The 22,318-nt window shown below is 35.9% G+C and overlaps 1 protein-coding gene across 1 annotated transcript in view; it reads right to left on the reverse strand.

Moving 5' to 3' along the window:
• LOC108909607 (Down syndrome cell adhesion molecule-like protein Dscam2) overlaps positions 1 to 22,318 on the reverse strand; it is a 151,551-nt gene that overhangs the window by 19,966 nt on the left and 109,267 nt on the right. The window contains exons 11-18 of the mRNA XM_018713990.1: positions 19,339 to 19,490; positions 11,140 to 11,412; positions 8,377 to 8,661; positions 8,011 to 8,295; positions 5,575 to 5,694; positions 4,815 to 4,988; positions 1,872 to 2,056; positions 689 to 935 (exon numbers count right to left, since the gene is read on the reverse strand). Of these exons, the coding sequence (XP_018569506.1) occupies positions 689 to 935; positions 1,872 to 2,056; positions 4,815 to 4,988; positions 5,575 to 5,694; positions 8,011 to 8,295; positions 8,377 to 8,661; positions 11,140 to 11,412; positions 19,339 to 19,490 (1,721 nt within the window). The remainder of the gene's footprint in view (positions 1 to 688; positions 936 to 1,871; positions 2,057 to 4,814; positions 4,989 to 5,574; positions 5,695 to 8,010; positions 8,296 to 8,376; positions 8,662 to 11,139; positions 11,413 to 19,338; positions 19,491 to 22,318) is intronic.

Genomic DNA, 22,318 nt, shown 5'->3' on the forward strand with positions numbered 1-22,318 from the left:
TCTATTGACCACTTGACAGAAACAAGAAACAACGCACTCAGTAGTATCATAGACCTTATAAACTACTGGACCGGCCCAACTAACAATACAAACGGCAATCGCACAGACGTGTGCGAGTGAGATAGAGCTAGTACGGGCTAATGCTTCGTTCACAGAACTGTAGCGCGCTACACTTAAATTCAACCAGTCAGCTGCTGTACTCGATTCCTTACCCCTTTTTTCTGTTGGGCCGTATTCCCGTTTGAAGTTAAAATGATTTTAACTACATTTACGTGTGGCGGCTACACTTTGTGAAAGTATGGTTGATAAAAAATGATTGAAAATGGCAGACTTGGTGATCATGTCAGAATTGATTTTTTACATTTAGTTTTTAGAAACATGATACGGTTTCATATAGCAATATTCTCAGAATTCGTTTCTGGTTATCCAACTTAGGTACTGACATCTTTTCATCTCGATATTTGACAATATTCACCGGATATAAATACTGATATTTAATCTTCTAAGGCATTATTTGATTTCAAAATCCGTCATTACCTATTGCAAACTTTTATCTTAAATAGCGCAAACCAGTTTTATGGCCTAAGAAGTTATACTGACGACAAAAACAATTCTTTAAAATAAGCCCATGTTTTCAAATACATTGAATGGTCCTCTTGTGTTAAATATTAAATGAAGAACTACTTACTATCCACCTCTTTATATTCGACGACGAACTTGAATACTTCGTTGGAGTCTCCGGATTTGTGAAGCCACTTCAAGTTGACGGATCTGCTGCTTATCATAGCCGCCTCCAGGCCTTGAGGCGGACCCGGAGGTTCCTGGACCAGCAGCTGTACCAGCTGCTGATCCCTCCCGTACATATTGCTGGCTTGGCAAAAATACGCCCCGCTATCCTTGGCGTCAGCGTTGACAATCTGCAATTCGGCGGATACCTGCAACAAACGTTAAGTAATGTTGCGGCTGCATAATTTTTTTAGTAATTTATAACTATAATTAGTTTCTTTAAAGACTAAATTATAATATTTGTTTTGGTTAAAACAATGCAGTTAGGTGAACTTCAGATAACTTTGTTTTTTGCGAGTCGAGTACTCACTCTAACCGGGACACCGTCTCTGCTTAAAGAACTGCAGATACCCAGGGTTGACATTCAACCGCACCCACGGCAACTTCTACTGATGTCTCTTGTGCTCGTTTCGGGCTGGCGCGGCTGGGAATCGCGATATTCGTTTAAACCTCATTGGCACGTCCAATATTCATGAGTTGGGCGTTCTCCATCTTCAGATCCAAATTTCGTAATATATTTTTGGAAGTTAAAATTTATCGAATATACAGTGTGTCCCACTTAAGCATTAGCCACCCATGTAAAATTGTTATTTATTGACCGATTTGTAAACTATTCAACTTACCGATTCCAGATTTCGTGTTATTAGACAGTGATAAGGAATAAGAGGATGCGATGTCAAAACGTTCTGGTAATAATAACGCAGTTTATAAATGTTTAATTCAAACGTCATAAATAAAATTCTTCTGTTTATAACTTTTGATCTAATCAATATTTTTTGACGCTCGAGGGCTAGTTTTGTAGGTCTTTTGAAGACGAAAAAAAAGTACATTACTGTTTTCTCGTGGGAACGAACAGAAAAAAGTTATAAGCGAAAAACGTGAATTTACGTAAAAATTATACAATTAACCACCCTGTAAACAATCTCCCCCCATTTTTATGACTGTGGGAACTAATATGTTATTGTACATAATATTTAACATCTATAGTGATAAATTCAGCTTGCCAGAACAAAAAGTCGCGAAATGATCATTTCCCAGCTTATTTTCCTGGCCTATATCGTTGGAACACGCATAGGTACACTTACCCCGTCCGGCGTGACGTCCTGCTTGACGTTCACCCTGTAGTTGGTGGACGGGTTGAGTTCGGTCTTGCCGCCCCTCAGCCAGATCACGCTGATCGGCTTGTCCCCGTTCACATCGCAATGCAGAAGGGCGGTGTCTCCCTTTTTGACGGTGACGAGCCGCGAGGGCGCGGAGAAGTACGGCGAGGCTGAAATAATGAGGGATTAATTAGGACCGACTGGAAGCTGGCCCAGAGCCTCGGAATTAAAAAAGAGAGGATCGGGATCCGTCCTGCCCAAGGGGCAGGGGAGGGAGGATCGGGGATTTTGCGTTGCAAATTCTAATGCGATAGCTCTGAGTAATTCTATGGAGTTGTTAACGGGATAAAAATTAGTATTTGTTTGGATTTGTGACAGCGATCTGGTGTAGCGGTTTCTGCGATGTGATATACAGGGTGAATCGGATTTCACGTCCGATTCGAGACACTGAAAAAGAATGAGGGTATTTTTTCTAAGCAAAATTTCTGTATAATACCTAGCAATGTGTATTCGGTTGTAAATAGTTAGTTGTTCAAATTTCATTTAATTCCCTCAAGTGGAAATCTAGATTCCCGGAAAAGAACTAATTTTATTTTAAAACTTTGACATCCTGTAGCTAATAAGCGAGCGGTTCACCCCTAAAAAGATGCTTCTAAATGAAGGTAAACGACTAAATTTTTAAAACAAAAACCTACAGCATGAAACTTTTTTTATTTTATAAAGTGTATTTTTGTGATAATTTACATATTTTTTTATATTTTTCTGCGTGGTCCGTCAATTGTTATAAAAAAAAGTTGTAAAAAAATTACTCACCGAATGGCTTTGAAAATAGGTTTTTATTATAAAATGGACCAAAATAAACACTTTTTGTTCTTTGATAAAAACTTTATAAAATTAAAAAAGTTGCACGCTGTAGGTTTTTGTTTTAAAAATTTAGTCGATTCATGCCTTTTTTAGGGGTGAACCGCTCGCCTATAAGGAATGAAGCGAAATTGGACCCATGTTGATATGAAAAAATAATCTTGTTTTTAGGTTAGGAATCTGTCCATGTTTTCTAAAACACCCTGTATAAATTTAAATATATAAATTCTATAATTCTATTAGTTTGTTACTTGGGGTTTGAAACTTCTTAAATATTTCTAATACGTATTGCCAGAATATAGCGATATTTAAGGTCATGACAAAGAAGCCATTTTTCTGATACTTATTTCCAAAGTACAAAGTACAAGTACAAGTACAAGGTCGAATTATTCATGACAATGTGCACTGTGGGGTTGCTTAATATTTGGCATATGTGACGTCACTACCAAACAGGTATATTCGAGGGACAACAAACCCAATTTCGGGAACTAAAACAAATTTCCTAATTTCGGAGATATTGGCAGCGAGAGTGTTGGCACACCCTGTATATTGATCCTTATTCTTTTTACTTGTCTGCTATTGTCAGTGTGCGATTTTTGCTTAGGCAGAAATACTTAATAAAAATTACCCTCGACACTTTTGGCGTAAAGATTTCTTTAACTGGTTTTTGTATTTTTGTCACAGATGGAAAAACACCAATAAACAGGGGGAAAAACTAAAACTATAACACAAATAAATAACTTTTGAGACAGTAACTAATATCGCGTTCACACAGATGCTCTTACGAATCAGAAATTATTTATCAAGGTTAATATTAATTACACAGGTCAACATTTGATCTAGGGACAATCGTCAGAATTGACTATGGTTAAGCTCCATCACATCAGGTTCAAGGTGATTTGAAGGTCAAATCAAGAAATGACCTCCAAAAAATCTGAAAAAATTCATGCTTATGTTTTAGAGGTCACTGAACCCGAATCCGAGGCTTTTTAACCCTACGATACACCTTAGAGGTCATTCAAGGTTATTTCATGAAGTATTTTGGATAGAAAAGTTAGTCGGTCTGAAAAATCTGAAAAAATTCGTCTGAATGTTTCTGAGACACTGAACGCGAATCCAAGGTTATTTAATAAAAATACTGATCAACTCAGGAACGTTATCCTTGTCATGGTTTCTAATTAAATTTTGAGTCAAGTAAATCCCTTGCGATTGATTTTGACAGTGCCAACGTATAGAATAGTCATATGCCAACTTTCTTAATCAGCTCAACAGCAGAATGAAAGTAAACCATCAGAAAAAGAGACTATATTTCCATACAAACGTGTAAATGGTTATACGTAGACATACGGAAACTCTTTGAAGACCTTTAATAGCCTCCAGATCAACTCAGTGACCCCGAAAACACTTTAATAAACTTTTTAAATTTTTTACACAACTTTTTCCAAATTTAACCTTCAAATCACCTTGAACCTGACGTGATTGAGCTTAAATAACCTTGGATTCGCGTTCAGTGACCTCAAAAATATTCAGACGATTTTTTCTCAGATTTTTCAGACTGATTTTAACTTTTCTATACAAAATACTTCATGAATGACTTTGAAATGACCTTGAATGATCTCTAGGGTGTACCGTAGGGGTAAACAAACCTCGGATTCGGGTTCAGTGACCTCTAAAACATAAGTATGATTTTTTTCTGATTTTTTGGAGGTCATTTCTTGATTTGACCCTCAGATCACCTTGAACCTGATGTGGCAGAGCTAAACCGACCTCGGTTTCGTAATCAGCGACCCAATAAACCTCTACATACCATCATAGTCACTTCTGACGATTATCCCTAGATCAAATGTTGACCTGCGTTATTAAACCTATCGACCTGTTTATTTTCACCGTATTTTGCGGGTTAAGAGCTAACGAAAAACGTAAAAACAATTTATATTTTAAACATTACTGAATAAGCCCATTAAGTACAGGTTTACGTCACACGCGTTTTAACGCAAGTCGAAGAAACCGCATTTTATTAAGGGCTAAGGGACCCCGGCTATAAAGCCGACTAATTAAATTACTTACAGTTGACCCTCAGCTGGATGACCTTCCCGATGCCCGTCCCTATACCGTTGTCCGCCTGGCACAAGTAGTATCCCTCGCGGTCCTCCTTGACGTGCTGCAGCAGCAGCGTGCCGTTTCCCAGCAATTTCGTGTACATGTGGTCCCGCACCTCCTCGTAATCCCCGGACTTACTGGCTAAACGAAAACAAATAAATTTTGATAATCCTCGGTGATCACCTCAGCCGGCGAACCTTTGTTAATGTTCGGGCCCCGAGGAACGGGACGGTTTTCAGCTGGCAAGCTCGAACAAGTGCGAGATTCTCTCTTTAACGAGAGAAAAAAAAGACTATCGGTGATGCCTCGAGTATTGTAAGGTCCGCGTGCGAATCGTACATTCCAGGACCGTATTTTTGTTTTTTGCAAGATATCGTGAAATATTTTGCAGGGAAATATTCAAGTACAGCAGTTTTTGTGGATTATTTAAAAAAAAACAAGGCTAAAATGCTTTTTTTCCAAAAATCTAAATGTCATTTAAACTTTAGCAATTATAATATATTTTCTCCTTCTGGGGTGCAACAGAAAATTAATCGGACAACAGAACGTGTTGTTTCTCTAAAGTAGAAAGTCGGACCTTAACTTCTGCCCGACCGAGGCACTTTCGTTTCAAACTCCTTAAAATGGAGAGTAGCCGGCCGCCGCGCTTGCCATCAGAAAGCGTCCCTGACCGCGGCGCCCGCCGTAATAGGCGAGACGTGACAGAATAACAAATGCATGAAGAGACCTGTGGCTTTCTTCCAGGTGACGGTGGGCGTCGGGACGCCCTGCGCCTGGCAGTGGAGGGCCACGTGTCGGTTGCGCTCGACGCTGACGTCGATGGGCTCGACGAGCCACTTGGGCGGCACTGGAACAACACCGGGTTAACTGAGACGGTGCCTGGGCTCTGCGACACACAGATATTATTGCAATGGTGCAGTTAGTGGAACACTGACCACACTCTACACGGTTGGTGGGTGCCCGGTAGGCCGAAACGCACAGACGGTCGTTTGGCGTTAGTAAGATAGGCCGCAGGAGTCAGTTTCTAGCTGACGCGTGACTGTGCGTGTCATAAGCGTACAAGTGGGAAAGGCGTTAGTATTTTCACATTCTAGTTATTCCAGTAAGTGTTGTTAACAATGAAAACAGACGAATTTAATAGATCAAGGATGTTGTTATGATCAGGAAGGCAAATGTTAGTGAGAAATGTGCAATTCTTCAACAAAATTCAAATAAAAGTGTTTAGTGTGTGACGTAAAAAGGAAAAAGCGAAATACATGGCAGGAAACCAATTGAAATTGACAATAATGTTAAGTATTTGATCCGTAGAAAGAACTACGGTGTTTATTTTGAAAATGAACTTGCAACATTAAAAAAAAATTACACGACGGGGATTTGTCTAGATTGCCTCGAAAAATTTAGCTGTGTCGAGAAAGACGTGCTAATAGAAAAGAAATTGAGAAACAGAGCCTTTAGAAAAAATAATATCGTCGCCATGAGGACAATGAAGAACATACAACCTCCAAGGTTTGCATTTAATTAACAGCAGGCGGGAACCATTTTTATAAGAATTAACAACAAGATTGCCATGAGGATATTAACAGTCGGATATTTGAAAAATGGTTTGCATCTGTTTTAATTCACATCGAACCTAGTGCAGCGACTGTCATAGATAATAAGCCTTACCACAGTCAGTGACTAGAAAAATTGCAAATATCTGAAGGGAGAAAAAGAGGAATATTGGAATGGTTGTATGGAAACCATATTGATTACAAAGACACCATGATAAAAGAGCAATTGCAAGTAATTGCACACAAAGGAAAAACCAAATACATGGAATATGTAATGGATAAATTGTCCAAAGTTCGCGGTGTTACACTTCTTCCATTGCCATCTTTGAGTTGTACCCCACACAACTAATGATTTTATAATGTTTATATAACAGTCGTTTCTAATGTATCATCGATGGTGCATCTCAGTAATTCAAGGTCACCACATTCCATGGCAAAGATCAAAAGGTGTGGAAGGTGAATCTGTGGAAGATTACAAGGAAATTTGCAATTTGTGACTGATACAGAGAAACTGACCAAGAAGGTGAAATAACAGAAAAAGAAAAAGTTATTTGTCATTTATAACCGACTGTGTTAGAAAAGAACATGAGGAGCCGGAAAAGAAAAATGCATCCATTGTGCTGTACTCCGGATTAAATTAGTTACCTAACTCACTTCATCCTAGATCGAAGTCAAATGGCGTGATATATTTGCTACCCCGGGCAAGATTAAAACTGTAATATATTTCACGATTCTGACGTAGTAAATTATTTCGCTGTAGCTCCCCTATTCCTGTATCACATTTTATTCATTTCAGCCCCTATATACGTAAATTTTGTGAGCATGAATGGAAAAAGTCATATACCTAAAGCACTACAAAAATTTCTATGGTCTACTAAGAGAGATAAAATTGCCAATTTCCGAAAATGGCTCAACTATGGCCTATCTTACATACACATGCCGATTTGGCGCCCAACAAATTCCCACATTTCAGAGAAATATTTGTTGGGCGCCAAAAACGACTGATGTAACGCCAACTCTACTATTGTGGTTTTCTGCCAGTGGGGGGTTGCTACTTGTTACTGGTTTTGCTGCAAGAAGCATTACTCGTGAGGGAATCATAAAATATCTCCTTAAAACGTGGCGGTGGTGTGAACATATCAAGCGGCGATCCAGTTTGGCGTCGCCATCTACAGTTGATATAGCATTTGACCACGTCATTTTTTTTAAATGGGATGTCAGTTTTAATTAGTAGGGGGTCCAACAGAGGAGCGGGCGATTATAAGTTCACAACGTGTACCATCAAAATTAATAATGTAAGAGGATGTCAGGAGAATCTGCAATTTTTTTCCGAAAGATGACGTCCAATTGCTTATAGTCGCCCGATGGAAGGACCCGCCGCTTACGTTTGGTCACCAAATGCTATATGGAAAAATCGATCTACAAAATCAAAGTCATGGCATGCAAGAAAACACCAACCAAATACTACATCGGTGAAAGTGAGAGAAGAACAAAAAAGACGGTGCAACAGTACCTTGACCACTGGGTCCAGTTGACGCATGTGCCAAAGCAACGGAAGGTGTGTGGGGGGGCGGGGAGGGTCGGGCGGTAGGGAGACAGGCTCGGGTTGTTACCTTTGACCTGTAGCTTCGCAGTGTACCTAACCTCTGAGGCAGGGTTGCTGGCCACGCAGGTAAAGTCGCCGGAGTGTCTCGAGTCAAGGCTAGAAATGCTCAGGAGGCTAGAGTAAGGGTCAAGGGCTGAAACGTTGACGCCCAGGTTAGGCGTCAATGGTTGACCGTCCTTGAGCCAGGACACCACTAGTGGTGGGTCCCCTTTACTAACTCCGCAGACGGTACGGGTGCGCATGCCTTCCGATAGCCCGTCTTGGAAGGAAAAGGGCTCAATTATAGGGGGAACTGAGAGAAAAACAAGAGAAACAAACATCAGAGATAGAAAAGAAAGAGTAAAACGCGCGGCTCGAGCTCGCGCCAAATTACCATTGACTACCAACTGCTGGGTGTGCGACACCTCGGCCGCCAGGTTGCGCACCACGCACGAGTAGTTGCCGTTGTGTTCCTGCATCAGGCTCTCTATCACTAGAATGCTAGTAAATTGGTCCACCTGGGTAATTGACATCATCTGGGCCGGCTCCAGCGCGCGGCCGTCTTTGTGCCACGATATGGTCAGCGGGAGGTCGCCCTTGGTCACGGAACACGTCAGGCTGGCCCTGTCGCCCACGTGGAGGGTGTCCTCGGCGTAAAAGGGGCTAACCTTGGGGGGAACTGAAACGAAAACTTTGTTAACAACTGCCCGGAATGCTAACGATCCACCCTCGTGACGTCGTCGCCAGCTATTTCTTCCTCCGGGATTTCCATGTGCTCCGCATTAGTTTTATCTTGTGCACAATATGCGGTCTCTCAAAGGATTTCTTATGTTCCTTAACTTTTTTTTACAGGGTGCCATGGAAAAGATAATAAATTCAGGAGTACCTAGATAAAAAAAAAAGTATACTTTTTCCTATAGACCAGGAGCCTACTCTTCTGTTTCTGAGATGTAAAGCGTGCAATATGGTTAAAAATAGCTATATTTTTTCCAAAAAACAATGTAATCCATTAAAATTTGGCACACATATATGTTTTTGAGGGTGTTAAATACGTCAGTGCTGTTAGTTTTTGACCACCTGCTAGAGGTCGCTAGCTACGACCTTTTCATGTGACGTTTATAACTTTTTTGAGGTTAAGTTTTTGACAGTATGTGGGACAGCTTTCTTCATAAAAAATTTACTGATTTCGATCAAGTTACCTTAATATATCATAATTTATAATAAGGTTATCAATCTTCAAAATAGAAAAAATCTTTGACATAGTGTAAGTACCTCAAAAAAAAAGATAACAGGTTCATGGCCTATACGAAAAAAAATACTTATTTTTTGAAGTTCTATCAGGCCTTAAATTTAGCACTTTTTTCAATACACCCTGTATAACATGTAGTAATTTTGTAGGTAATAAATATACATTTTGTAGATATTTAATATAATCTTTGCAGTGTCTCTTGTAATTTATTTTTAAATTATTATCAATTTTTGAACAATTTTTATAGCTCGTCTTTTCTTGGTAATTTTTTCCCATAGAGGTTTTTATAATAAAATCGAAAGACGGAACACAGATAATCATTTGAAAACCGATATTTGTGTTTGATTGTCCAATAGCGATTCTGAAAATCTTAAATTTGTAAGATAAAACATAAGACTCTTCGATTCATGGCTAGCAGATATTTTTTCTGCTTTATCTAAAATTTATTCAAATATGTATTTAATACCAAGATTTTACAAATTATCCATTCTTACTGTCTTGTGGGGAGGTGACAGGACTGCTAAATATTGGTTATTTTGATAAAAAATTCCATAAATTTAGTCAATTAGATCATAAAAAAATTAAGTTTTTTCCTATAGACTATGCGGGACAGAGATTAAATTTTTAGATTCCTTTTTTAAAAAATACAATGTACTGCATTAAAAATTTTATACAGACAAATATTTGAGGATGCTGAAAATGTCAAACGTTATCCCAGACTATCTTTTATTTATCTATATTTTATTTATTTATACACTTATTATACAGGTCTATGGCCCACAGGAAAATCATCTTATTTTTTGACGTGCTGTATCAACTCCTGAATTTATAGCAGCTTTTTTCAAGACATAATGCATAATAAATAACAAAACATTTCTGTATATACAGGGTGACTCAACTTATCCAAAAAAATTGGGAATAGATGCGTCATGAAAAGTGGGGTCAATATCGGAAAAAAATGTTTTGTAAAATCCTTATAGTTTCTGAGAAAAAAATTATTGAAGTTATAGTACATTCAACCCTTACTTCGCTGGGCTACTGTAGTCTCTAGCGTTATTCGCGTGGCTCCAAGCGATTCCGAATAATAAAATCGGATTTTAACGTTCTTGCGACTGTGTTTACATTAGTTTTACAAGTTTCGACAATGCCTATGTGGCCCAAAAAAAACGAATATTTTTTTTTCGTGTCTCTTATGAAAATATGTTAGTTCATCATGTTTTAAAAGCCCCCTCAAATAATCAGCAAAAAAAAAATTTTTTTAGAGGTTGCTAAAGATTTTAAAAAATTTCCAAAATCGTCAAAAATTTAATTTCTTTTTTTTTAATTTTTTTTCTCGTTATTTTATCATTTTCTAGGTTGAAAAAAATCTCGATTCTGAAAATTTCAAATCGATATTTTAATTTCTAATGGTCACTCATAATTATTTTAACTTTCAAAGTAGTGTACCTACGTTTTCGAGCGACCTCTAAAAATAAACATCGACAAACTAACAATTTTTTAATGGTACCAAATGTTGTTGTAACAAGGTGTTATAAAATTTTATTTCTTTCTGTCCCTGGGAAAGAAATTTTTTGTCCGTTAATTTCTTGTTACACTTTGCCGCCGTGCTGATCGCCGACCAGTTTCCATTGCCGTGCAGAAGTTAGATCATTTGCGAATTGCCCTTTTTGATTTTTTTTACAAAATTGTATTTGTAAGAGTGTACATTCAAAAAATTTCTTTTGTTAAAGTTCTGAATCACCCTGTATAACGTACATTTTCTAAATATAGAAAACTATACACTTTCCTGTAGTTACTTAAGTGAATCAACCATAAAAGGGTTAGTTTTGTTTTTTATTGTATGAAAAAATTATAATAAAAATATAACGAGGTTATAAGTGTTCATAATAAAACAAAAAAAAAACATACCTATGACGTTGACTTCCCCACTCCTCCTGGCGTTCTGGCCCTGCTTGTTCCTGGCCCAACAGGTGTACACCCCGGAGTCGGCTTTCTTCTCCACCGGATTGATGACGAGGGTGCCGTCGGCCAGCACCTTCTGCCTGAGATCGTCCGGCAGCTCCCTGCCGCCGCGCTCCCAGTGGATTTCCTCTATGGGGTAGCCGGCCACGGGGCACTTCAGCTGCAGGGTCTCACCAGCCACCGCCGTCACTTTGGGAATCAGCCTGATGTACGGCATCCCTGAGGAGGATACCGAGATTTACGGTCAGGAGCCGAGGGAGGCGGTAAGTGTAGTGTGAAAACATAGTTCTCCGTTTCGGTAAAGGGATATGCGCACCGTAAAACTGTTGCGTCGTACGTAAAGTCGCTAAAGGCGCCATTGAAGAGGACAACGATTCTCGTGATACTACCGAGATTATAGCAACAAATAAATTAAAATTAAAATTAAAATATTTTAAAAACAAGCTTTCATTAAAATGCACTAAAAAGGGAAAAATAAACCAACATTTACTCTAAAAATTCCGATAATGAAATGAGCTCCGCGAGCGTCTCCCACGTTTTGCCACTGCGCATCCGACCTTCACTGGCCAGATATAATAAGTTGAACCGTATTAGAGAACGAGCCTTGAATGTCATAATGGATAAGTTTTCCTACAATTTCCAATGTTTTACCCTTTATTACTTTTCTCTTGAATGCTATCTCATTTCCCAATAATAGTCCAATTAACTAAGCCTTTAAATCGAAATTTTGTCAACTTGGCTGAATTTTTGATATGAGTTAGTTTAAGGTATATTATAACAATATGTAAGAGTAATTTTTTGTTCAACCCCCGGCCAAGGGTGGAAAGAGATAAAACAAAGGGCTTTTTCAAGATAACTCAAAAAGGGTAAGAGCTAGAAAAAAAAGTTTTTCATGAAAGTTGTAAAGCAGACAATTCTACATAAAAATGGTCTCCTAGCTTTTTCTTGTACTATTAAAATTAACAGAGTTAGGGAGGCTAGAAGTTAAGGGAAGATTTCAGAAATTTAATTTTGTTAAATCATTAAATTTAACGATTAAAAATTTGATTTTTTGTTATAACTTTCTTATTAAAAATTAGAAAATATATCTATTTCTCTGAAAAGAAAAGTTACATATTTTAGAGCAGATTGAAAAAAAAATTACAAAATTCAATCATTTTTCTGTTATGATTTTTTTTAAATTTCTGAAATCTTCCCTTAACTTCTAGCCTCCCTAACTCTGTTAATTGTAATAGTACAAGAAAAAGTTAAGAGGCCATTTTTATGTAGAATTGTCTGCTTTACAACTTTCATGACACTTTTTTTTCTAGCTCTTACCCTTTTTGAGTTATCTTGAAAAAGCCCTTTGTTTTATCTTTTTCCACCCTTGGCCGGGGGTTGAACAAAAAATTACTCTCACTTATTGTTATAATATACCTTAAACTAACTCATATCAAAAATTCAGCCAAGTTGGCAAAATTTCGATTTAAAGGCTTAGTTAACTGGACTAAAATAAGTCTATACCTACTAGGCTATTGATTAAAGGATTTTAAAAATAACTATGACGTTCAAGATATTTTATTACAAGAATCGTTCAAATGGTCATTTTAGATGAAAAAACCGCGGAATGCTATTAAAATGCACCCCTTTCAGTTTTTTAATTGTAGCTCGAAAACGAGGCAAAATTTCGCTATAGTTCATAGGAAAAATTATTTGGAGAATTGAATTTCTCATTGAAATGGCTTATTTAAAAAATTTAAAAGGAAGATTTTATGTAAAAAATCAAAAAAAGCAAATCATTCGATTTTTTTATTTTTTTTTTACTTTTTTGCTTCTAGTTTTTTTTGAGTAGAGATAGTTATAGGCATTGCTTCATAAAATAAGCAGATAAAATTTTCTTCAAAAAAAGAGGTTGTAAAGTATTTTTGGCTCAAACCCAATTTTTTTATTTTCGACGCGTTTACCCTTATACGTTTTAATTCTCATTTTTTGCAAAAAAGGAAGGATTTGATGCAAAATATCGTTAATAAGCAATTTGAAAAAAGCAAAAATTTCGATTTTTTTAATTATTTTTAAATTTTTTTGCCTCTAGTTTATTTTTTGAGTAAAGATAGGTATAGACATTACTTATTAAAAAAAAAAGTAGATAAAATTTCCTTCAAAATAAGAGGTTGTACAATATTTTTGGATGGGAATTGGAAGGAAAATTTTATGCGAAAAATCCTTAATAAACAATTTGAAAAAAAAGTAAAAAATTCGATTTTTTTATTTTTTTTTTACTTTTTTGCCTCTAGTTTTTTTTTAGTAAAGATAGGTATAAGCATTGCTTCATAAAAAAAAAACAGGTAAAATTTCCTTCAAAAAAAGAGGTTTACATTTTTTTTGGATGAAAATTGACTGATATATGGTCAATTTTTCGAATTTCATCGCGTTTACGTTTTAATTCTCATTTTTTACAAAGAGGAAGGATTTAATGCAAAAAATGGTTAATAAGCAATTTGAAAAAATCAAAAAATTCGATTTGTTTTTAATTTTTTTTTTCCTTTTTTGCCTCTAGTTTTTTTTTAGTAGAGATAGCATAAGCATTGCTATTTAAAAAAAAATAAATAAAATTTCCTTCAAAAAAAGAGGTTTACATTTTTTTTGGATGAAAATTGACTGATATATGGTCAATTTTTCGAATTTCGTCGCCTTTGCCCTTATACGTTTTAATTCTTATTTTTTGCAAAAAAGGAAGGATCCGTTCAAAGATTTTCATCACATGATTTGTTCGACGGGTCATTAAAAATGAAAAAACCGCGGTGTGTTATTAAATTATAGGGTTTTCAATTGAAAATGGGGGTGAAAATGCACTTTTGCATTTTTTTAAATATAGCACGAAAACGAAGAAAAATGTCGGTATAGTTCATAGAAAAAATTTCGTAGAGAATTGAATTTTCCATCTAAATTGTTTATTTAACAAATTTAAAAGAAAAAAATTATGCAAAAAATCGTTAAAAACTATTTTAAAAAATCAAAAAATTATATTTTTTGATTTTTCTCCTTTTTTGTCTCTAATTTATGTTAAAAACGACGAAAATCTAAAAAATATTTAAGTTTGACCGGTTATAACTATTAAATAACCCTGTAAATATTAGTCCAAAAACTTTTGAAAACGCATCATTTTGAAGGAAATCTCATCTAGTTTTTTTGTACAGGAATTTTATTTGCCTGCTTCTAATAAAAAAAAATGAATAAAAAAGTAAAAAATATCAAAAAATCTTATTTTTTACTTTTATTAAAATTATTTATTAACGATTTTTTGCATAACATTTTTCTTTTAAATTTTTTAAATAAGCGATGGGAAATTCAATTCTCTACAAAGTTTTTCCTATGAACTATACCGAAATTTTGCTTCGTTTCCGTGCTATATTTAAAAAACTGCAAAAGTGCATTTTCACCCCTATTTTCAATTTCAACCCTCTAATTTAACAGCATTAACAGTCTTTGATTCAGTATCGAAATAAAAAAACAAGCATGCGACCATGGCACGCTCGACTGTCACAAGTCTAAAAACAACGGAAAAACGACGCGACATTTGTCACACGAGAAATATTTGTCATTTACATTCTCCCATCCTGCAATGCTAATGCGAGGGACGATTTTCCGCGTGTTGTTCTTAATAGTTGCTACGCTATTTCGCGATGAGCCGCCGCCGCTTACAGTTTTGCCTAATTACCAGGAAACTGTACAAAAAGATACGACCCATTGTCGAGCAGTTTTTGACCGGTAAACTAAATATATTTCGGTGTGCGTTGCTCATTTATCTCCATAGTCATTTGTCTCTGCAATACATCGGCAACCAAAGCTTTCTTCCTCGACATATTTAAAATATTAAAATAAATAAAGTTTATTCTTGTATAGGACTACTGTAATCGATAATCTAAAGACCTGTAGTGAACCTTTATCATTTCGTAACTTTTTCGAAGCGTTTTCAGAGCCATATTAATAGAAAAATGTTTGTAAAAAATTAGGATGCCATTTTCCCTTGTTTTCTCTTGGATAATTATTTAGCTAGCTATTTACTAGGTATTGTTGGTGTAATTCAATGCTAGTCGGTGTCTTTAGCCTTTAGCCCATAGAATAATATACTTCTGCAAAAAATTAAGGGAGCAAAAAAATTTTTCGAATTTTTAGTGATTTTTCAGAATACTGTATCTCAGTTAAAAATGATCGTTTCAAGGTTTTAAAAAAGCATTTTAAAGCGCCGAATGTCTAGTTTCCAGATTTCTTAATTCAAAATTTTTAGGAGCGACAGTCATCGCGAAATTCTAAGAAATAAGACTAAAAAAATTTTTTTTTCAATTTTTTGCGATTTTTTTCTCGGTCCACGGGCTTGGAAAAATTTTTTACACATAAATCATGATATGGACTTGATAGTCTATTCATTCAGCTTTAATTTCTTTTTTTAAATTTTTCTCTACGTTAATTTGACCCGGAGATATCCGACTACGAATACAAAAACCTACTTTTGGCTTTAACCATCGATATCTCAGCAACTAATGATCAGACAGAAAATTGACGGGCAGTTTCGAAATCTCGAATAAATTTCCTACAAGGCTATGTAGTGTTCTTGGAAGAAAAAAAATTTCTTTCATCCTCGACATTAACTTGAAAAAAGTGAAAAAAGTGACTTTTTGACTTGTTTTGCTAAGTCGACCGCATCTTTGCTACTTTCGATGGAGAGTCAAATGCTTAATTTTTCATTTTTACGAACGTTACAGGGTGCTTAGAAATGTAAATTTTGCTCCTTTAAATTTTTCTGAAATTTTGATTAAGCGGTCCGGAAAAACCGTTCGATAGATCGATCTGCCCATTTACGGAGCTTTTGGGGGTACATCGAGATGTAAAAATTCGTACAAGCATTAGACTCTCCATCGATATTAGCAAAGATGCGGTCGACTTAGCAAAACAAGTCAAAAAATCACTTTTTTCACTTTTTTCAAGTTAATGTCGAGGATGAAAGAAATTTTTTTTCTTCCAAGAACACTACATAGCCTTGTAGGAAACTTATTCGAGATTTCGAAACTGCCAGTCAAATTTCTGTCTGATCATTAGTTGCTGAGATATCGATAGTTAAAGCCAAAAAGATGCTTTTGTATTCGTAGTCGAATATCTCCGGGTCAAATTAACGTAGAGAAAAATTTAAAAAAAGAAATTAAAGCTGAATGAACAGGCTATCAAGTCCATATCACGATTTTTGTGTAAAAAATTTTTCCAAGCCCGTGGACCGAGAAAAAGAACGCAAAAATTTGATTGATTGATTGATTGATTTTTAGTCTTATTTCTTAGAATTTCGCGATGACTGTCCCTCCTAAAAATTTTGAGCTAAGAAATTTGGAAACTAGACATTCGGCGCTTTAAAATGCATTTTTTAAAACCTTGATACGATCATTTTTAACTGAGATACAGCATTCTGAAAAATCACTAAAAATTCGAAAAATTTTTTTGCTCCCTTAATTTTTTGCAGAGGTGTAGTTGCTTCCTGCAATATTAGCGGTTAGGGGACTTGTCTGTGGAGTCAGAGATCTTTTGTAGATTTCTGATATCGAAGAGAATTGTTTTTTACAAAAACTATCGTTTTGAACGGATAGGGCTTTTTCCATACCATTCTTCCTCTCCCTCCCTTAAAGGGCTGCAAAGAAGCATCGTAGAGCATATTTTTGTAAGAACTTTAATAATTTCCTGACACTTTTTGCGGCAAAGGACGGATTTTAATTCGTTCGAAAATTTCTTCCACATTTTGGTGTTAAGAATGGTCGGGTAGGCGAAACCTGTTCTGAAAAACTACTCTTATCCCGACACGCCGCGCGCCGTAATTGCGTTTATTCTGCGGGACGTTCTGTGGTGCTTGAAAGGGCCGAACAAAGGAAATAAAATATGGCAGATTTCAGCTAAATTGCAGGTGTCCACAAACGGCGTAATCAACGTATATTACAACGGGACACCGGGCGTCACAGTAACTTTATGTTTCGGCATTGTGTACCCGCCCGGTGCAAATATTTTACAATTCCACGTTCATTTCCAGCAAGCATTGTGGCCGGGGCATATTCAGTTTGAGTTTAGACTCGCAAGACTGTCAACTATTAATGGAATGAATTGTGCACCTATAATTAATTTGGCTCATAGTCTAGGAAAATAAGCTGGGAAATGACATTTCGCGACTTTTTGTTTCGGCAAGCTGAATTTATCACTGTAGATGCTAAATATTATGTAACGAGCGTTCAAATAAAAACGTGGTCGAAGTTGGCTCTGACACATTGGACGTAGGGCGTAGCTTATAGCGACCAACTTAACCTCATTTCTCAACGAGCTGTATAGCAGCTGTCACAGCTGTCAGTTTCAATAACAAAGCGGCGATACAGCCACATGATACAGCGCTTTGACAGATGACGTTTAAGTTCATTTGCTATACGCTACGCCCTACGTCCAAATTTTCAGAACCAACTTGACCACGTTTTTATTTGAACGCTCGTTACAATAACATATTAAAAAAGTTATAAGCGACAAACGCGAATTAACGTAAAAATTATACAATTAACCACCCTGCAAACAATCTTCCCCCCATTTTTATGACTGTGGAAACTAATATGTTATTGTACATAATATTTAGCATCTATAGTGATAAATTCAGCTTGATTATAGATGGAAAAGAGTCATCAAGGAAATTGTTCGCGCATTAGACAACTATCGGGAAAATAAATTAGGAATTTGACGTTAGATCCAACTAGAATTTCCTGGAGCCAAAATAAGCAAAGTACGTTTGAGGAAAAATACAGGGACAGAATGAGGCGCAGTGAAACCATTTTCTTTTGCCAGAATTACACACCCGAACACCGAGCCTATTTTTAAATAAAATTTTGTGGACCTGCAAAGTGGACCAAAGGGAAAAATTTCAAGAAGAAAAAATCCAGCTCGAGAAGCTCTTTGACAATTAAAAGAGAGCCAATACAGTAAATTTAAATGAGAAAAATTTCAAAAATATTACGAAAATGTTGCAAAAATTGCGAAATAATTGCAGAATATTATGAAAAATTTCAACACCCCGAAATATATTTAAATATCTCAAAATTATTTCCATGCCACATCTCATTTCTTTCAAATACTTAAAAAAAATTCGGAATGCCACAAATGCTCATCGGAGGCCCTGAAACACCTCGAAAATTATGAAATATTCCTATATACTTGGAAATAACTTCAAATACATCAAAATAGATTTACGATTCTCTAAATACATAATCACTAACCAGAATAAAACAAAACAGCCTTGAATTACAAAATAATAGTATCAGAATTCCTCAAACTCTCCAAAAAGAACCAGAACGGCTATAAAAAATGTTTAGCACACAGTAAATTCAGCAGAACCGCCTTGTTTTGATTACACCGGCCAAAAAAAAAAAAATGTGAACTCTACATGCGGCATATGATTTCCTGTGTATTTTTGTTTCCTGAGCAGGAATCCATAGTCTGTTTTGCTCCATCACCGTTCAGTTTTCCGTAAATCGCTGAATACCTTCAGAAAATCGTGGATCTTATTTGTGGAAGGGCGAAATGGGCGGTGACTATTAGACGCCTTCATTACAGCCATCTTTCTCTATCGCACGGATTTCTATGACCTACTTTATCGCTCTTACGTAACGGCCGATGAACCATGGGGACTTTCCGACCCTGTATGTATCGGCCAAGTGAAGACTTCTTTAATATGATCGTATATCAAAGGAAATTGGTATCCAACAAAAGAATAAACTGCGGCTTTACGAAAATCGATATTGTTCTGTTCACGAGGAAGGTAAATCTCCTGTCGCGCATCCTTACCGCAAATGCCCTCGAGGAATATGTTGGATCACACAAGGAAGACGATTTTCTACGATGAGAAAATTAAGTCGAAGGCTCAGTGTAAATTTAATTAGTTTTTAATAACTTTCTTTGTCTTAGGACCTAGTGTCGATTCTCATCAACAAAGGACTAAAGATCAATACTGAGCTAGATATATTCGAAACGTCGGTAAATTTTGCAAAGAAAGAGAAGAATCCAATAATTGTCATAAACTTACACTATTACGATTGAAGAAGCGTCAGCAACGCAACAAGTATTGTTATATTAGATCAAATGACAAAAACGGCTTACCGTAAATATTGAGCCTGGCGGAATGGGACGTCTTCCCGGCCCTGTTCTCGGCCGTACACGTATACTCCCCTCCGTCCTCCACCATCACCTGGCTGATGTTGACGTGACTTATCACGTCCCCGTGCACGGTGACGTATTGCCCAATTACAAACCTGCAACGGAATATCACAATTAATAATTAAGGGTGGTTTGGAATTCCACGACGTCGCGTTTGCTTTGTAAATTAATCAAATGAATTATTTGGGTACGAGCTACGAGGAGGTTCGTTTGTTATTCCAGTGAACGCGTAAAACAAAAAAATATCCCTTGACATTAATTTGAAGACGAGCGTTAAGTTCGACTGTCGCCATCACCCGTAGCAGACGGTGCTAACAGAGCATGCTACCGATTCCCGAGACACCGAGAAAAATTTCACATCAATATCCTTTTGGAGACAGTCGCCCTTCCAAGCTGGACGTATTTCAAGGAATCTAAATTCTCAAATTCAACGCGGTCAGCACTGCAGGAACCTCGCGGGCCCAGCCTAGAGTGTGTTGGAACGTCAGCCTCAATACCACAAAGTTTATTAAGAAGGGATATATATCTGGCTAGTGGCTTTTGCATTGCACACAGCTGTGGCAATTATTGTAAATTAATAGGAAATTTCAATAAATCTCATAAATTTCAAAAATTCGAAACAGAGTTGAAAAAGTTCTCGCAAAAATTTTAGGAGTTTGTGAGCCTGCGACGAAGGTCCTGAGGGATACAAGCCCCTAAAGCTTGCATACCAGGTACTCTAAAGCAGTGGCGGCTCGTGACATTGTGAATAGGTTCATATTTGGGAAATTTTGAGGAATTTATTAAAGCAAAAAATTTAAATCGTGTACATTTCCAAAACGAGTAGATACTTAATTAAAGGGAAATATATTTCGAAAATATTTCCACTTCGTCGCAACTTTTGCCCCGTGTACTTGGTAGTCCAGTAACATTTTTCGCATAATTAAACATATTTTCAAATTTTTCTTCGTTTCCTAATTCAAAAATTCTTTGATTAGTGATTTTAATTTGTTTAGAGCAGTAGTTTACGTTATTACGTTTTGAAAAAGGTGTTTCAAGAGATAAAACAATATTGTGAGATAGATTCATTATTAGCTACCCATGTAGGTATTCGATAATATAATAAGTGTCTATTAAATTACGTTAAACTTAGTCTTACTTTGTTTTGTTGTAAGAAAGTTGTTTTTTTTATTTACTTTAAATTAAAACCTGCCTTGTCCTTATCCTTAAAGACTTTCCCTCACACTGACATCAGACATTACCCGCGTACTATGCGACGCGTCCATTAACCGCGAACTGAAACTATAAGCCGCTTTAAGTCGGCCTCGGTTCCCTCGTAAACCACGTTATTTTAACCGCCTCAAAATCATACTCTACGACGATACTTATAAGAGTTCTTGTAACAGTGAAATATGTAATTTCCCTTGCAATTCACCAGAGGTTTTTCAGAACTCTACAACACAGATATTTAAAATCGACTTTTATCAACGAAATGTTAATAATCCGTACACATACGAATTAAATATGCAACTCTACATTTTTAGCATTGGTGCAAGGTTTTAATTTCAGTTCCACAAAGCCATATATTTCCCAATATGTATTTATTAAAATGTTTGATTAATTAACGGCGGATCTATCTGTCGATGTGAATAAATAATTGGTTTGGCATTACGTCATTAGCTTCCACGTAGAATTAGCGTGGATATATTTATGTATGAATAACTAATGAAAATATAATAATATACAAACATGCAGCTGCAAACGTACATGTTGCAATATACACGAATAAACTTCGCTGCAATTATTACATTTAGGATCAATATTATAAGAAGGTTAAATACCATTTTAATTTAAGAAATGATTATTAAATGATTATTAAATCGACATTTATGATTTATACTAATAGCACAAAAAAAAATTATTCGTGAGATTATTGTAAAATTGTCCAAAGGAACATAATACAAGACATCTCTCATCTCGTGAGTCAAAAACTTTTATTAGCTAACTTTTCTATTTAAACAAATAAGTGAGGAAAACAGTTTTTTCACTTTGCAGGGAAAACCATCGATTTTAGCGAAAAGTGACTCTCAGACAGCTTGTAGGGAGTAAAATTATCTACAAAATGAGACTTGTTAAATTAAAATCGGTTAATAAACAAAAAAGTTATTGCAAAAAAAAACAAGAAAAGTGCCCATTTTTAAATTTGTTTATAACTATCGCATTTATTGTGAAAATTTTATGAAACCTACGACAAGTTGAGGGTTTTGTCATACTTTAAAAGTGTGCCAAAAGTGGGCGCTGTAGGTGCAATAGTTTTCGCACAATTCAATTTGTTTATAACGGAGGCTACAAAAGTTATGAACTTTAAGCCTTTGTACAGGCGTTAATTTTCAACCAAACATGATTCTGAAAGCGTCATTGTAATCTTAAAGACGTAATTAAGCGACCTATTAAAAAATATCACCGGTTTTTTGACATTAACATTCTCAAATTGTGCATTAAAAAAACGTGCGTTTTTCGCTTATAAACAATTTGAATAAAATTGTTGGTATTTATGCTACCTCACCGAAAATAGATGCAATTAATAGCTGGCAAAAAATACAAATTTAAAAAAAGCATTTAAATCGTAGCGCAATTGATTATAAACGTTAAGACTTGAATTTTCCGCAAAGTTCAAATTGATGCGCGCTGTAAAATTTTACAATATCTCGGCTTCTATTCATCGTAGAATCTTCTTTTTATTTAAACTGTGGTAGCTCGACGAAAAAATAACAATGGGCATATTTACGAATTCGTAGAATAGCCCTGAACCTCAGAAAAAATGCATCTTTTATACTTAATTTTTTTTAATTTACAAAAATGTCACAAAAATTATTGTTAAACGAAATATTAATTAAAATTTCAATTTCGGAATTATTTTACTATTATTAAATAAATAAATGAA

Source organism: Anoplophora glabripennis, unplaced genomic scaffold (genome assembly GCF_000390285.2).
Source record: "Anoplophora glabripennis isolate ALB-LARVAE unplaced genomic scaffold, Agla_2.0 scaffold147, whole genome shotgun sequence".
Taxonomy (NCBI): Eukaryota; Metazoa; Arthropoda; class Insecta; order Coleoptera; family Cerambycidae; genus Anoplophora; species Anoplophora glabripennis.